Raw genomic sequence first — 18,448 nt, 5'->3', positions numbered from 1 at the left:
CTAAAGGAATTCAATAGATCTGCTTCTATCTCTGGTACCAGGAAGAGAGCATGTCTTATTTGTTTAATTCACCTTCACTGTCCATTTCAAGCCCTCCAAAGTTATAACCTCCAGATAGGTTCTGCTATTAAACATCATCATATGACACATTAACAATGGTGACTACAGGGGCTGAGATGGGCTGTGTGTATGTGTACAGTATACCGTATGAGTGTGAAGGTGAGGTAGCCGTTAGCTTTTCGGCCACACAGCACCACTGATGCCTCCTGACAGAAAAGTCTGCTGTGATTTGTGTCACAAAGTCACACCCATACACACACACACACACGGCTCATTACACAAATTCCCATGTCTAGACTTATTCCACACTGGTTAACATGGAAAGTCACTCACAAAAAATGACACCGGTGGTCATTGCGAGGGAGGATAGGGCCCGAATGTGTGTGCATGAGTGTGTGAAGTGTGGCTCTGCCTCCTGGGTTCACACAAACACATCTGTACACTGTGAATGTCCCAGATACAGCCTGGGAAGGTGTCTGTGTTATACCTGAAAGTAAAACTTCTCTTTTCCTTTAGAAGAGAAAGAGGTGGCTGGTTCAGGTATTACAGAACCTTGAACATGCCAGCTGATGTGTATTTTGCTCAAGGACACCTAAGTAGTGCAAATTCTAGCTTGATGTGGAGCTTGAATCCAAATGCCAAGTTTGAGTTACAATGCCCTTATGACGTCATCGTGTACATAACAATGAAATGTATTGTGATGTAATTACGATACTATATGATATAAAATTTCTCAATGACAGTTGCACGTCTCTGACTTTTATCTATCATCTGAAGAGAAAGATTACACCCAGACAGATAATGTAGAGGTTGATCATAAGCCATTATCCATGAAAATAGCTTGCACTAATTTAGGGTGTGGATTGAGTGGTTAAGAATGTGACAGGAACTTGACCAGGCTCCAGAAACATATCCAATTACTGTCTGACTCTATGTGTGTGTGTGTGTGTGTGTGTGTGTGTGTGTGTGTGTGTGTGTGTGTGTGTGTGTGTGTGTGTGTGTGTGTGTGTGTGTGTGTGTGTGTGTGTGTGTGTGTGTGTGTGTGTGTGTGTGTGTGTGTGTGTGTGTGCATGTGTGCATCTGTTAGGGATAGACACGTGGAGGTCCTGTCACCACACACTGATGTGTTTATTCCACTGCAGCTGGGGTAATCACTCACACACAGAGACAGACGAAGACAGGCACACACACAAATAATCACAGACAACCACAGTCACACACACACACACACACACACACACACACACACACACACACACACACACACACACACACACACACACACACACACACACACACACACACACACACACACACACACACACACACACACACACACACACACACACAAATCCATAACTCCACATTGTATATGCAGTCCACTGACTTTGCCTGGCTTTTGGGGTCACTCCTCCTCTTTTAAACTTCACGATAAATTGCTGTTAGTCGGCTGTCTCTATGTTCTAACGGCACTTACAACATACAGTAAGATAGATTGTGGCTCAGATCTAAAGTTCACATGCAACTTACTTTAGGTAAAGTTTATGAAGAAACTTTGATAGTGGTTCCATTCTCTGATTTGGATTATCTCAGGCCAGAATAATGAAATAAAAGAAACCAAATCTGAATTAAAAAATTTTAAAAAAAACTGCACTATTTTTCATTGAAAGTGAACATTGTGCTGCACCTGTTGCAAGTTCTCTGAATTTAACATGTGTCCATAAAGCCTTTCCTGTTGAACTGCTGAACTCTCCCACTGCTGAATCCAATAGCTTTCCATCAGCTTTTAAAGGCTTTCTATCACAGTCTAAAGAGATTTAGATGTGTCTCAAGGATTTCACAATGCCTCAAATTGTGTCTCTCAGGAGCTTTAGATTGAAAGAGAGAGAGAGAGAGAGAGAGAGAGAGAAAAAAAAAACACGTAGCGGAGACTGACTGTTGACAAGAGCAGCACTGTCAGAGGAAAGTGAAAAAGGAAGTAATGGGGCATTGGTGTGTCGACATTTTCTTTGCAATCTCGGATTAGTTTGACCCGGACCTCTCAAGGCTAGTGGTTGTGCAGCAGTTAAAATGATCACTGACTAATCTTCCCATAGTGTACGGCATGCTGTAGTGTGTGTGTGTGTGTGTGTGTGTGTGTGTGTGTGTGTGTGTGTGTGTGTGTGTGTGTGTGTGTGTGTGTGTGTGTGTGTGTGTGTTTACTCTTTAAATCTGCACGTGTATCTGTGTAAATGTATGGACAAACACCTGCGTGTGCATACGTTGGTATGTGCATATCTGCTTTATGAATATGAATGTAAATTGTGTAGTTTTTTTAGGGAGTCAAGGCTTCGGTGCAGCATGTTGACAACCATGTGATGCCAGCTGGGCAGTAAAATGTGGGTATCACATATCAGGGCACCAACCCCATCACATTGACAACTTTACAGCAGTCGTCAACTGCTCGACACAGCAACCACAACACCTAATATTAGAACGTTTTTAAGGAGGTCAGAGGACATGACACAACAAGAGCTGTCAATCAAAGAACGACCGAAAGAAAGAAAGAGGTGGATGTACTATGTATATGTGTAAGACTGGGCAAGTGAAAGAGGAAATAGACAATGTGAAAGGCAAAGAAAATGAACATGACAAGAACAAAGAAAAATAGAAAATCGGAAGAGATAAAAACGAAAGTCATGGCTGCAACCTGAGGTCATCAGCTGGTTTTGAACCTAAATCCCTCTAATCAGCTTCAGCAGACAGGGGAGACGGACCAATCCATTTGCCCCAAGATCCCATTATGACAGGAGAAAAAGGAATGGAAAAGGTAGCAAATTGAACACAGTGGAAAAATAGCTCTCAGTGTCGGTGTGTGTGTGTGTGTGTGTGTGTGTGTGTGTGTGTGTGTGTGTGTGTGTGTGTGTGTGTGTGTGTGTGTGTGTGTGTGTGTGTGTGTGTGTGTGTGTGTGTGTGTGTGTGTGTGTGTGTGTGTCTGTCTGCTATGAGATTTGTGAGTGAGTATGCCTTTGTGCATGCATGTGTTATGTTCAAACAGGTGTCAAAAATACAGTGTACTAAGAAATGCAGAAAAGACAGAAGTAGTAATGAGTTATTAGTGTTGGAGATTTGTCTCCAAGATGAAGGACCGCCCGAGTTGTGAGTGTAAAAACAAAACGAGACACAGAGTGAAAAAAAAAGCCTCCGTGTTTGTGTATCAGTGTATCAATGTCTCTGTGGCTCCTGCTACTGAACTGATGTCAAAACTCAACCAGTTTATTTGCTTGATTCCCATTGACACGAGAATTAGATATTTCTAGACGTTAAAGAATTGGATCAAGCTGTTATTTCCTACAACTCATTTTTCAGTGTCATTCTCTTTCTGCCCACCTTCATATCTTCCTTCCTCCACACTCTCCTTCACTTTGTATGCTGGTCTGTCTGAGTGCCTTCTTCGCCCCCTCTCCTTCAGTTTCTCTCTCTCCCTCTCTCTCAGGGGAGCTGTGTACTTAGGTGCAATTGAAAACGACTATCAAACCCTGAGGAGTGAAACCTGATTCACAGACTCCTCTTGCAGTAGCACAGCCTTCTTCAAGTGCTGCACTGCTCTTCCCCAGTGATTAACTAAATTAAATTATGTATTTTTAGCTGTTCAGGTGGAAACATAGCCAGATGAAACCAGGAAAGTAAAGAAGAATCTGAATTGTAAATGGCTGCGCTGCAGTTACGGCCCTCGTGGAGTGGAAGTGACATGAGTGGCTGTTCCAAAGTGGATGTTTACCGTGTGACACGTTCAATGAGTGAATAAAATGTTATTGTGCTGACTATGTTCTACAATATAATCTTACACACAGGAGCTTAGTGAGAATGTGTATGTGAACGTATGCCACACTTGTGTTCTTATGCATAGATTTGAAATCCACACCTGTCAACAGCAGAGGTAATAACCGTTGACCAAAATTGTCCTTGAGCAAATTGGTAAATCGACAAACTTAACTGCTGAAGTGGCCAAAAGACATACAGTATGTGCTAATTATCATGGGGAGGTCATGTGATCATATGCAAGTGTTCTTTTGTTTTGTTTCCTGAAACTGTATTTAATTCAATGTTCCATAATATGTTCAGTATATCTTTGCTAGTAAATAGGAGCATGGACTTTTTGTCAGTCCCTTTGGAGTCCATTTTCTGCAGAGTTCAAGGGAGTGAGCAATGAAGATGTAAAATAACAGGAATATAGGCTAAATCTCTGCAGTCAATGTAGCTTCTCTGTGTAAGTTGTGCTCAAATTGGCTCCCTGTGGACATTTAAGTCAAAGTTTAAACTTTGGATCCGTGTTACCTCAGTGCAGCAGCACTTTTAAGCATCTGTCAATGGAAAAAGGATTCGGGCTGTTTCCCTGATTTTCCACTGTGACAATTCAACACACATGTTGTTGCATAACACAAAACAATGGCTGACATTTTTGAACATGTGGAAGAAATCTTTCAAAGCAAGGCGTGAAATCATCTAATGCTAACCTTTAGACTGTTGATTTATTGATTTGCTACTGTGATTACATCCAAATCATTGTTTGTCTCAGTTACATAGTTCCCAAAAAAAACATGTAGAATGATCCCTGGTGGAATGTGTTTACAGTTATTTTGTTTTTGAGATAAAAAAAAAAAAGTCTCATCAGTGTTCAATTTAGCTATAACACTAGTAAAAAAAAATGGCTATTTAACAAAATGTGTCAATGGAGAACAATACATTTTTATTCAGCACACCCTTCAACCACTGACTGCAGACTGTGAAGAAGTTTATGCACCCATCAAACCACTCTGTTCTGCTGCCTGTCGTTCAAAATTGCAGGCAATTTCAAAACGTGTCACATCTGAAATAACCGACTTTTCTGTGGCGCTTTCAAGTTATTTCCACTTGATGATTTCTATTTTTGTATCTTTTTACATCCTCTGTTGTCTTCATTCTGTCATCCCCTCTCTTCAATCACTCCCTTGTTCTGCTCCAACGGTCCTCTCTCTTAATCTCACATCTTACTTTGTATTCACCTCAGGTGGAGGTTAACGATAACGCTGCACGTACCTCAGCGGCTGGTATGCCCTCTGGAGGACGACACTGCAACAGCACTTCCTGCTCCAGAGACACTTCCTTTCCCAGAGGTTCCTGTTCAAATGACTTCTTCAGGTCTGCGGAGAGGAAGATGAATCATGGACAAGTTATAATGTGAACTAGGGAGCATATGAAAAAAACATAGTGGGAAGTACATCAATTCATAGTCTAGGTCAACTAATGATGTACTCTTTGTTTTAAATGTGGTAATAAACTGTATATGTTCAGACTGGATTTCTTGGAAACATAAACAGCAATAATCATATTGAAAGGAACAAAAGTGTCAATGGAAAGCGGATGTGTGTGGGAGGCCATTTCGCAAAAACATTGTGTGATTCAGCGTAATGGAGACCCTTTTAAAGTTGATGTGATGTCAGTGGAAACCATATATGTGTATAATTCATTGTGGAGGCAACAATGACACAGTAATTATGGAATTAGCGATTTGAAGTCAGCCATACATATCTTGACTGTTCACACTCTCCCGCAATAGGGAAAAACACAGTATATATCTTAATGTCAACTAATTGTCATGCAGGGGTGCACATACTGTAATCGCTCCCAGACACATATCGATTGCAACAGTTTTACACACGCACATACACTGCTGAACTTCCTCTTAAGTGCTTTAGCTGCACACAGACAGGCTGCTTTGCTACATGCCTGCCCCCTACATCACCATGCACAGTATTTAACCTTACTTCCATGCCATACAGATTAGCCAGAGTTCAGGAATCTCAGGCAGGCCAAAGACAACAAATGATTCACACTAATGGTTCACAAGCTGTGATAAATGACAACGTTACAAAGCAGCATGGAATGTACTGCCATTTCTTTCACGGGTTGTTTTCTTTTTGAGGAAAGAAAATACTCACAGTAGCAGACTTAGAAACAATTTGCCAGACATTTCAAAAAGAACAACAGAAAGACAGAAAGACACGAGAGAGGCGTGCAGAGAGAAGGTGTTGAAGGATTCCAATGAAAATACATAAACCCTTACACAGATGGATGAATGGATGGATTGAAGGGCAGTTTTTTTTCACTAAATATATTTTTTCTTTTCATTCCTGTTTCTCTCATTGATGCTTTTCTCAACATAGTTCAAAGGAACACTGAATGTCAAATAATTCTGAGTGAGCTTCTGACACAACACCATTTTACAAACTTCTGCCAATAACTCTCTGTTTAGGGCTCCATCTAAATATGTAGTTCTATATACAATTCCTTCTTCCTCGCTTATTTTTCTCTAGTTTGATGGATTTCAAGAGTTAAAAAAAAATCTAATTTGCTGCTTTTCTGCTCACCTCTTGAGTCTGCTGCCTTACGATATACTGTAATCATGTATCCCTACACTGCAAGTTTATCTTAACACATGTACAAAATAATTAGCCAGCCGCAGAAAAACAGCTAACGAAGTGAACTGTAATTCGAGATAGGTGGCAGTGTTGCGGGGACTCAGCACGAGACTTTATTTATGGTGCTGATCAGATGTTGTGATGGATTTAAGATTGTATGGACAGGGTGAAGGTGAGGGGAAGGAGAGCACAAAATATTTTTTTTCATCCAGTCTTTTGGGTGTAATTTAAGGTTTAATGATTTGATTTCCAAACCTTAGGACTGACAGACCCACTGAGGTTTAGACAGTGTGGCTTCTCTAAGATTCAATTTGGAGGTTTTCTGACAGTTGATTAAATAACTGTTCACCCACACCTTCTCTCACATTATCTGGCCAAAATACACAAATGTGCATGTGTGTAAATTACAACAAATATTTGTTAATGTACATTGTGCATTTATGCATGTATGGACATGTATGTATGTGTTTGTGTTTCCACTTGCATGTGAGGGCAGGATTTGTAACCTGAAGATTGAAGTGTCACATGTCACAAATTCAACTAATGTCAGCAAGTAAGGGTGATGAATTACACTGGCTACATACCTGAAGATGGAGTGATGTGTGTCTATGTGTTTAAGTGGTATTTAACACAACAGATAACAGACTCATCCAGCTGTAACAGATTCATCCAGCTCTGCTGTCACGAGGACAGATACAGGAGATCATTCCTGCCCACTGCCATTAGACTTTCAAATAGTTACCTCTGGCCAAATCCATCCTACATCACTAACAATTTTTTTGCACTAAACTGCTGACCATTGCACTGTTGTAGTTTAATTTTATTTGTTCATTTTCAAAAAAATATATTTTTTACCTCGCAGTCGTTCGGTCGGGCCTACCTGCCTGCCTGCCTACCTGCCTGCCTGCCTGCCTGCCTGCAAATTTGATATGGCATTAAAAGCAGCATTTAACTGATACAATCTTTGAACTCTAAAACTCTTTTTTTCACTTTGAAGAGTTTGAGAGTCACTTTGGTGGCTTGAAAGTGTGGCTTGCAGCTATGGAAGACAAATCTTCTATGCCCTGCCCTTTATTTTTCGAAACCATACAGAAATACTTTTGTAGGAGGGCACAAAGTGTGTGTGTGTGTGTGTGTGTGTGTGTGTGTGTGTGTGTGTGTGTGTGTGTGTGTGTGTGTGTGTGTGTGTGTGTGTGTGTGTGTGTGTGTGTGTGTGTGTGTGTGTGTGTGTGTGTGTGTGTGTGTGTGTTAACCTTGTGTCCTTTTACTCTCATGGTTCCCAGGTGTATTCTTAATCACCTTATCCGTCAGCTGTGGTACACACAGACACACACTAGATAGAACATCGTTTAATGCCGAGCCGCTCGACTCTGAGCCCTTCTCTGGGTATTTCATCAGGACAGTCACCTTACAGTGGCTGAAAGACATAGAAGGTGGTAGAGTGAAAGATAGGTAAAATGGGAGGGGAAGAAAGGGAAGGTGGGAGTTTGGACAGCAGGTGGGAGTCGAAAGATGAGAGGCAGAAAGGGAGAAGTTGGGAGCACACAGCAAGACCACCTCTTTTTAATACCAATACCATCTGCTTGGTCTTTACCCGTTTAAGTCTTTTTCATGTCCCCACATTCTAGATACTAAACCATCCACTAGGATTTTGTGTCAGCTGATACCACCTTGTACCATCTCCATTTATCAACCTAATTTCTCTCAAAATCAGCAATCTATCAAAACTCCCAACCATCAATCTCACTTTGATTACATCTCCCCTATCAAGATCCCAATCTGACTCTAAAAGACAAGAGGAAGAAAATGTCTTGTTTACAGACTACTTAGAATCCAGCCTTTAAAAATAGCAATGCACATATGCTCAAATTCATCAATCTGAATCATTTAAATGTCTGATCATGAATGCACTCTCACCTCTGTTCCTAAAGATTTTAAGGTTGGAAAACCAAAAGGGAAGTTGTGAAACCCAAGAATGAAACTTCCCATTGAGATCACAGTACATGTAGAAATAACAAATCCTGATTCGAATCACTTTGTTCAGTTCAAAGCAGTGATCGTTCAAAGGCATTTCAGTACTTACAACAGTAGGTGTATGGATCACCATTCAAAGGGCACTTCAGTCTGTGCAACACTGAATGAACTCATCATTGTTCAAATGACCCAATGTTCAATGCTGATTCCAGATTCTCTTCACTTCAGTAGTTATGTCTATTGATGTGACGCAAGCAGTAGAAAGAGGTTTTAGAAATGTGAGGACAAGTGCCTTATACAAATTCAGTATATTTAACAAGTTACTTTATGTGTTATCACTGGACATTTCCTATGCTTTATGTACATAATTATGAAATTGTAGCAATGTGTTTTCTATCCGCAAATGCAAACACATCTTTGACTTATTGTCAAGGAGATAATGCTCTCTTGAACAACAGTAGATATGCTAGTGGCTGAAACCAGGACTCCAAGAATAAAATTTTGCTCAGATATGAAAGTTAAAGAAGTTTGTACTTTATGTAGAAGTGCGCTAATGTTTAGTTGACAGCTAAAGGCTGTGGAACCGCTAGGGCTGACTTGAGAACAGATTACAACCACAAGGTTGCTCATTCTTGCCTTGCACATGTGTCAATGTTGTAAGTTTTAATAATGTATTGCAAGATAAGTACTGTACATTGTAAAGCTAAGAGCTACTATGCATGCAATTTTCTAAATAAGTCAGCAGCAGTATGCAAGAGATGAGCTACAGACTCATGGGGGTTAAGAGACAACCTGCTACATTTGTAGTGGTCTGGCAAAGCCAGCTCTATCTCCACCCTGCTGTGCCAGAGCTAGAGAATGATGTAGCTGCACTCACATATAATTTTGCAATAAGAGGAAAAAACACTCTGGCTTGTTTGTATTCCTTTAAACCAATGAGAATTGTCCTGGGTGGCACTAAGCCCAGGATGCAGCGTTAGTGCCCTTGCAAAAAAGTGTTGGGAGGGAATTTGTTCTGGTGGAACATTTGCATGTGGGGAGGGGACTTATTGCTTGATCCAAATCTGTCTAATCTTTGTCAAAACTTGCCATTCTCAGGGTGCAGGTCACCAGTTCAGATGCTGATGTTGTTTTTTCCACTTATAATGGGGATTTTGAAACCAGTGAAATGCAGATAGCAGAGGAGAGCATTGACTGAAATACTCAGCCAATGACAGGTCCATACCAACACTCTACATCCGGTGAGTCAGACAAGCTTTCCAGGGATACACCATTGACAAAGCGTTTAAGACATCCCAAATTATCCAGTACAACTTCCAAATTACACAGTGAGGTTTAATTTCATGTAATATAAATCTACTCATTATCAGATTCTGTGTGTATAGCTGTATTGGTTAAGAGTTATGTGAGGACACAGAGTATTGCTGAGGCTGAATGATAACTTCATAATACAGTCAATCCCTGTGGGGGATGGCAGCCTGAACAGAGCATGATGGTTCATTATGGGAGTAATCACCCAAAGCTTTAGCCCTAAATCCACCACATGGCTACCCACACAACTCACAGAGACACACGTACATGGGCAGATCCTGAAAGACAAAGAGAAAGTGATAGAGAAGGAGAGATACTGTTGCACTGAGGAAAACACATACTGGAGATGCAGACAAAAAAGGGGGCACGACACACATGGAGACAGAACCATAACACAAAAGTGGTCAGATACTCATGGTGGGACAGATAAACAGACTTTCACACATACCCACAAATGTGCAAAAAAACAACTGTAGACACGGGTAGTAAATGAGGAAGTGATTGAGGGATGAGACACACTTCTCTCATGCCAGGCAATTCCAGGAACAATTTCCTGGTCTTAATTAGTAAGGGAGATGGTGAAATGAAGAGTTGGCTGTGAGTTGATTTCCATAAAGATTGAGAATGAAATTAAAGGAGATTAAAGCAAACTGCTTGGGGGATGAACAGACAGACAGACAGACAGACACACACACACACACACACACACACACACACACACACACACACACACACACACACACACACACACACACACACACACACACACACACACACACACACACACACACACACACACACACACACACACATTTGCACTTAAGCTAAGCTAGGAGGACATAGCTGACAAAATTCTGCCTGTTAGGTAACAAAAGTGCACATTCGTCTGCGTGTTTTAAAGAAAAATAGGGAAAGTGACATTGTGCTCATGACACCAGGGGACCATGAATTCATGACACTGGAAGGTGTGGGTTATTGTGCATGTGTACAAATATGTGCCCAAGGGAAATATGTGCACAGGACAGGAGGGACAGCTGTGTCGTTTCACTGACCCCACTTCACTCCCAAACTGCAGATAACACTAGTCAGCTTCATAAATATAGCAAAAACACGAAAGAACGTATTCAAGTCACAACAGGGTTGAAAAGTACAGACCTTGTGAAGTGTTCCTCAGTGTGAACTCTCTTATATGTACAATACAGCAGTGTCAGCATCTATTCAAAAATGACCTCTTCTTGAATAAAGTCCTCTTTGCATTTCTCTTCATCTCCTTCCTTCTGTCTCTCTCTGCCTCCTTCCCTCTCAATCTAAAACGTCTTATTCCATTGCTCAACTGAAACTGTTATTATGTTTGTGGTTAGTTGTTGCCTCAGGCTCCACTACATAAGCACATTTCAGAGCAATTATCCAAAATGGGTGCCTCTGCCTGCATGCTGGCCATGCCAAATCATAACGGTTTCCCCTGATGCAGCTGCTCAAGCAATAAAGAGCAATGTGAGATGCTTGGGAAGAGAAGGGGAAAGTAGTCTCCATCGGTCTCAAAGAGAATAATTTGGACATCCAATTTCCAACACAATGACATGCACTGTAAAAGAAAGAAAAAAAAATCAGACCTCTGACCTGGAAGAAAAACTAAATGATGTAAGTGATAAAGTAGAGGGGAGATTATACACTCACCGGCCACTTTATTAGGTACACCTTACTAGTACCGGGTTGGACCCCCTTTTGCATTCAGAACTGCCTTAATTCTTAGTGGCGTAGATTCAACAAGGTGCTGGAAACATTCTTCAGAGATTTTGGTCCATATTGACATGATAGCATCATGCAGTTGCTGCAGATTTGTCGGCTGCACATCCGTGATGCAAATCTCCCGTTCCACCACATCTCAAAGGTTCTATGGGATTGAAATCTGGTGACTGTGGAGGCCATTGGAGTCCAGTGAACTCATTGTCATGTTCAAGACACCAGTTTGAGATGATTTGAGCTTTGTGACATGGCGCGTTATCTTGCTGGAAGTAGCCATCAGAAGATGGGTACACGGTGGTCATAAAGGGATGGACACGGTCAGCAACAATACTCAGGTAGGCTGTGGCGTTTAAACGATGCTCAATTGGTACTAATGGGCCCAAAGTGTGCCAACAAAATATCCCCCACACCATTACACCACCACCACCAGCCTGAACCGTTGATACAGGCAGGATGGATCCATGCTATCATTTTGTTTACGCCAAATTCTGACCCTAGCATCTGAATGTCGCAGCAGAAATCGAGACTCATCAGACCTGGCAACATTTTTCCAATCTTCTATTGTCCAATCTTGGTGAGCCAGTGTGAATTGTAGCCTCAGTTTCCTGTTCTTAGCTGACAGGAGTGGCACCCGGTGGTCTTCTGCTGCTGGAGCCCATCTGCTTCAAGGTTCCACGTGTTGTGCATTCAGAGATGGTTTTCTGCATAACTTGGTTGTAACGAGTGGTTATTTGAGTTACTGTTGCCTTTCTATCATCTTGATCCAGTCTGGCCATTCTCATCTGACCTCTGGCATCAACAAGGCATTTTCGCCCAGAGAACTGCCGCTCACTGGATATTTTCTTTTTTTCTGACCGTTCTCTGTAAACCCCAGAGATGGTTGTGTGTGAAAATCCCAGTAGATCAGCAGTTTGTGAAATACTCAGACCAGCTCGTCTGGCTCCAACAACTATGGCACGCTCGAAGTCACTTAAATCACCTTTCTTCCCCATTCTGATGCTCGGTTTGAACTTCAACAGGTCGTCTTGACCATGTCTACATGTCTAAATGCATTGAGTTGCTGCCATGTGATTGGCTGATTAGATATTTGCGTTAACGAGCAGTTAAACAGGTGTATCTAATAAAGTGGCCGGTGAGTGTATGTCATAATAATAAAGTGAAACTTTCTTTTCTTTTCTTTTTGTATCTCTTGATGTGATCTCTGTACATACTGAATGAGTTAATGCACCATTGGGCAACCACTGTGTTGCCTGGCAATATAGCGTTGTGTGGTGAAATCACTGCTTCACATTGTATATACATTTCTGTGTTGGGAGTATTTTATTTCAGTGTTAATTCTATCATTTAATTATTGTTAACTCTCAAATGGCTATAAGGAGGAAGGATGATACATGTTTTCAAGTTCTAATCAGTTGCATGGCCTGACTGCAGTTGTCTGTGTAGTTCTCGACATTATGTTTTTCAACTAGCGTATACAAAAGACAAGTTAATTCACTTCATTAAATAGTCTAAATGTGTTCTTAATTTAATAGGGCTATCATATAACATCATTATCATCATAAAACATGTTTTCTTAAACCTGCTTAAAAAACTTAGCAACATTTACATAGATATTTTATCTGACTTAAATTTATACATTTCGACTACATTCTTTACAAGGAATTATAATAATCATCACCAGTCATATTAGTATTAAGTGTTACCGTACACGTGAATGACCAGGCACCGCTTCAAACTTTGGACACCCATAAGCACCGCCCAAAAGGCCAATAAAGCTCTAAAATATCAGAACAAATTTAAGAAATGAAAGTAGACCATGACCTTGAGTTTCAGAGTCATTTTCAGTGTGGCTATATAGGGAGTCATTTTTGGTAAGTGACTTTAGAGAGTCTCTTTCCACTCCAGACCAGTTCTTTCACTGAAGTCGCCACCCTGTCATTTCAACACTTCACAACCTGTGATTAGCTCTAGACATCAGACAAGGTCTTTCCATCCACAGTCAGGTTTTGAACAAGTAAACAACTTAGTTGGCTGACATAGCACCAGCACTCTGGAGCACAACACTTCCTCTGGATCCTTGGTTTGTAAAATGACTCATTAGATTGGGAAAAAAAAAGGCTCAAAGGCTTGTCTGCTACCTCCAGTAGGTTCTGTAAATGACAAACAAGATGTATGTTTTGGAGTTGCAATGAATGAAACTTTTCTCTTTAGTTCTTTAGATGAGCCAACATTTTGGTTAAAAGAGTGAAAGAAAAGATTTAACATGGAGATACATGTAGATATTTCCCCCCCAAAAATAAAAAAAAATAAATGTGCTCTGCTACTTTTAAACTTAATACATGTAAAACTAAACTTGTTGCAACAAATATGTTGTTTTGTTCTAACATTTGATTTCTAAATTGTATATGGTTTTCATGACACATCTCAGGGACACCTTCTGCTGCCATGTGAGTGCTGCCTTGATTTCTCCTTAAAAACACTGATGTTAAAGAATATAACAGTAAAAAAAAATAAGTAAACATATGGTATCATGTAGATACACATATGTTATTTTTCCCACACTTGGACATTTTAGAAAGCAAGTGAGTGAGCTCTGTGTGAGTAAATCAACACTGTGGTCTACCACTCTAACGCATAAGAGTACCCTGAAGCAGTCCTTGACATCTGGGAAAAAGCTCAGTGGCTTAAAGCAATGGTGAAACATCATAACCGCACTTCCACACACATACACACACTCCATGGATTCTCACTGTGAAAATGTTTATTCAGTGTTTGCGACCACCATGAGGTCACTCTGAAAGCCAAACCAAGACTCTCTCCATGATATCATCCAGAGAAAAAAAAAAACAGACAGGTTTTCCACTGAAAGTGTTTGTGAAAGTGTCAGGGTGAAAGTAGTTGGATATAAGGCAAGCATATGTATACACCATGGGAATCAGTGTTTGAATGTGCATTACTAAAAAAGCTACTGTAACATGACGTTTTATGCTAAAAAGGTCAAATATCAGACTGTGGTTGTGGCTGTTGCTGAGAAAATGTCATACCAACGATGCTGGCTAACCCACTGCAGTTAGTTCCAGTTGCTGGGTTACGAGTGATTCGACCTAATGGAGGTTTAAGCCGAAGTGAATGTAGAGAAGAGAGCATCCAATAAATGCTTCAACTCTAACACAAGAAATCACTGTTGAGACTTGTTTTCTTGGGTTTAATTCAGCCATGATTGATGGAAAACCTAAATGCATGCAGCTGAGACATTTGCATCATAAACACAACATATGAAATTCACTAACAGGCATTTTCCAGTTGACACAAGTAGCTGCTTGTGTTCCTGTGCCCCTGAGTGTCTGGACTCCTGATTGCTATGCACACGCATGTCTCAGTGGAAGGTGGCAGAACAAATTGCCATCATCTAAAATGTGTGTGTGTCTGGGTGTTTGTGTGTGCATATAGCTCTGTGTAGGTCTGTGTGCATGTGTGTGTGTGTGTGTGTGTGACCTTGACATATTGCTAATCCATTGAAGGAGAAGTACTTGACCTGATAGCTGCAGGGCCAAAGAGCATGACTGACAATGCATGCACATTCATGTGTATGTACGCGTCTGTGTTGTGCTCACCCTTGTGTACGTGCCTGCAATGTTATGCATGACTGAGTGTGTGAATGTGAGTGTCTCATCTGCTTTATAAACTTGAAGTAGCCAGTGCCACCCACAAAATAAACGTCTGTGTTCTGCTCAGAGAATCGAACAAATCAGTGAGAGATTTAATGTCTTTGGTTGTTCATTTGACACTTTTACAGCCACAACACTGATCGCTATTATCGAGCTATAAACTGCATATTTAGTTAGAGTCTTGAAGCATTAATTCCGTAGTTATTAAAACTGCCTGAAAATGCAGGAGAATAAGAAAGATGGAGGAGGAAAAGAAGAGCATGAGTGACAGAATGAAACAATGAGCACCTGAAGAGCGCATTCTCAGAAAGTGAGAACAAAAGGTGAAAACATTGGGGAAGAAAATGAGCAAGAAAGGGAATGCGGAGGAGAAATGCTGACTTGCTATTGCATTGGTGCAGTAGGAAAGACACTTTGCTCAGCAAGCTCTAGCTGCCAGGAAGCATTTTAATCACAACAGTAGATCCAAATAGGAGCCGAAAGCAGGGTAGGTCAGGAGGTTGGGTCGATTTGAAGTAAAAGGTTATCGCAAGAGGGGGCTGAGTGTGATCAGATCTGGTTAAGAGAAAAATCACTGTTATAACAGTGAGAGAGAAAGTGAAGGACAGGGGGACAGACAAAGTCAGAAGAAAATGTGGAGAAAAGAAAGATAAAAATGAAAGAGAAAGAGCAACAAAAAAGAAAAGGCAGGATGTATATGACCTTTTTCTTCCCGTTGACCCTTCAAGCCTTCACAATTGTGCAGCTATTTATCCTGCATGTGAAGATTGATTGATAAAATGGGAGAAATGATCCAGGAAAATTAGCATGCTGCTGTAGTTCACTTTGGATTCGGTGTAGAAGCTTTTGTCTTTATATTTAGTGTGACAATGTGATTTTGTGTAGAACACTGGCTGTAAAAACGGGCTAGTCCTTAAACAGTCCATAATACTATGCGTAAATAATACCGGACAGAGAATTATTTGAGCTTCTCAGTGAAGTAATTTCAGTAGTATGGTATCATAAGTGATACCAGCATAAATAGAGGATTTTGGAAAGTTATTCAGCTATTTACAGTGGTAATCATATAATAATCAATTAGACAGAGTCAATAATAGAAACACAAAACAAAACACAAGTTGAAAAGATGAAACGAGGTGTGGTGATGTAGCTAAAAGCTGATAGTAAATGATAATGTTGATGGCAGAGATCCTCTAAGTGTGTGTTCGGTGTGAGGGAGGCACACACTTTATATTTATACACAAATGTATGCATCTCCAATGTCCTCCATACCGTCATTCCCTGCTGATAAGCTACGTCACTGAACAATGCTCTGTGTGCATTTCTGTGCTGTTGGTCCCTACATTCATGTGTTTGCTTCTGTTAGTCTAAGAAGCCTGTATACATACACTTCCCTGCATATGTTTCCCAGCATCTATCAAGCTCCAACATAAGCCAAAAACAGCACATTACCCAGCTCTCATTGCTCCCCAAGGAGGGTCCATTCCATTTGAGGATGTTATTAGCGGAGCTTAGATGGATATTTCTGACTGTGTCACTAACTCTCTGCTGACAGACAGAAAAACATCCTCACATACCAAAACACTGCAAAGAGTCAGGGTGCTCCTCTAAATTCAAACAGGCTTTAAAGCTGACAAGCCAAATTAACTGAGAAATATATTGCTGTGGTACTACCACACTACTGTGATCATACACTGTAATGTACATTTTGTAAGCTTGAGTCACCAAATTCCTCAACAAATTTACTAATTATTGTACATTTTCCATAGTTAAACAATCTTCTACAGTCCAAATAACAAAAATAACTTAACTAGTGTGTACCCATTCCCATATGGAATTTCTGGGCTTGTCAGTGTAATGTAACATATGAAATGAGAGTATATCTTTTAAATTATATATGTATTTGTATTTGTTCTGTGTTTTATTAACCTTGACTGAAAATGTAAACTGTTAACTTCCTTCAAAATGCAAGTACAGTAATAAATATCTAAATACATGTCAGCTAGACATAATGTGAATACATAAACAAAGCAACTTAGCACTGCAAAAGTGAAAATGTGAGACATATTTACAGCCAAATGAAATAACCTGAGGTGAAACCCAAGGGTCAACATGATGGATTTCCATCTACAGCGCAAATAAGACCAACCTGGGAGAACAACGCTTCCAGGGTGCATGTCTGTTAGAGTGATACTGTCTGTTGAAATACGACATAAGGGGACGCGTGCAGTTCATTCTGTGCGTCTGCTGAATGGACTCTGTCAAAGTCCCCAGTTGTCCTTTTGGGAGTGCACTCAAGCAGATCCAAACTGTCAGAGTAAGCCTGGTAAACCGGAGAGGTGGAGTCGATTTGTTATTGGGATTTCTTTTTTGTTTGACCTTTCTATAACCTGAGCACTCGCACAAGTCCCAGTTGTCTTATATGGCTGAATTGACCACAGCAATGATGCTTGGAAAACTACTGTTGTGGGTTCAGTTCTCAGTAAAAGGGGTTTGAAGGAAGTGTTATATGAGGCTTATGTTGAAAGAACAAACAAGGTTATTTGGATGATTTCAAATAAACATCTCTATCTCCTTGTCTCTGAGTTGCTGCAGAACTGTCAAGTGGCCATCAGTCACAACACATTTCAACATTTTCTTTCCTCTGAACTGTTGCTGGGGTACAATAATCCTGAAATGATTACCCAATGTGAGCACTGTGTGTGCATTGTAACATGGTAACACTGTCTGCTAAAGTGATGTCAAGTCCAGCTTAGTCTGGCCTGTGTTCTTCTGGTGACCTTACAGTCAAACTCCCAGTTGTCTTATTAAATTCATCACCAGACCATAACAGGAAGCTACTGGTAGTCAACTGAAGTTATTGAGCTGCTCTGCTTGGAAAAGTTCCTTGACATGCATCAATCAGTGTACATTTTTTTTAAGGTTTTTATTTTCAGGTTCTTTCTGTCACAAAGGTCCGTTTTAAATATTGCAAGGGGCAATAGGTCAGACCGCACACCTCCAACTTCACAGCAAGGTAACAAAGTCCTTTTACTGTCTCCAGCTGTTTAGAGAACTACAGCCATGTGCAGCATAAAACCAGAACTGCACATGGAAGAGGGCAGATGATTGACTTCTTTATTAAAACTATGTTACTTTGGCAATGCAGTAAACAGATACTCTAGTTATTCTTCTGTTGACAAAGTATCTGCCACTTAAATAATAAAAGCTACTGTACCAAATGTAAAAAACAATCAACTTATGTACAAT

The 18,448-nt window shown here is 40.5% G+C and overlaps 1 protein-coding gene across 2 annotated transcripts in view; it reads right to left on the bottom strand.

The window, feature by feature from the left end:
• The window catches only part of unc5ca (unc-5 netrin receptor Ca), a 191,714-nt gene that overhangs the window by 63,085 nt on the left and 110,181 nt on the right, over nucleotides 1-18,448 (bottom strand). For both annotated transcript variants that reach the window (XM_069699418.1, XM_069699419.1), the window contains exon 4: nucleotides 5,119-5,222. In XM_069699418.1, the coding sequence (XP_069555519.1) occupies nucleotides 5,119-5,222 (104 nt within the window). The remainder of the gene's footprint in view (nucleotides 1-5,118; nucleotides 5,223-18,448) is intronic.

The sequence above is a fragment of the Brachyistius frenatus genome, unplaced genomic scaffold (genome assembly GCF_029030835.1).
Source record: "Brachyistius frenatus isolate BFR_SWC_R1_liver_20210118 unplaced genomic scaffold, ASM2903083v1 Contig_30, whole genome shotgun sequence".
NCBI lineage: Eukaryota > Metazoa > Chordata > Actinopteri > Embiotocidae > Brachyistius > Brachyistius frenatus.
Note: the sequence above shows the minus strand (reverse complement) of the source record. Positions and strands in the feature narration are given on the sequence as shown.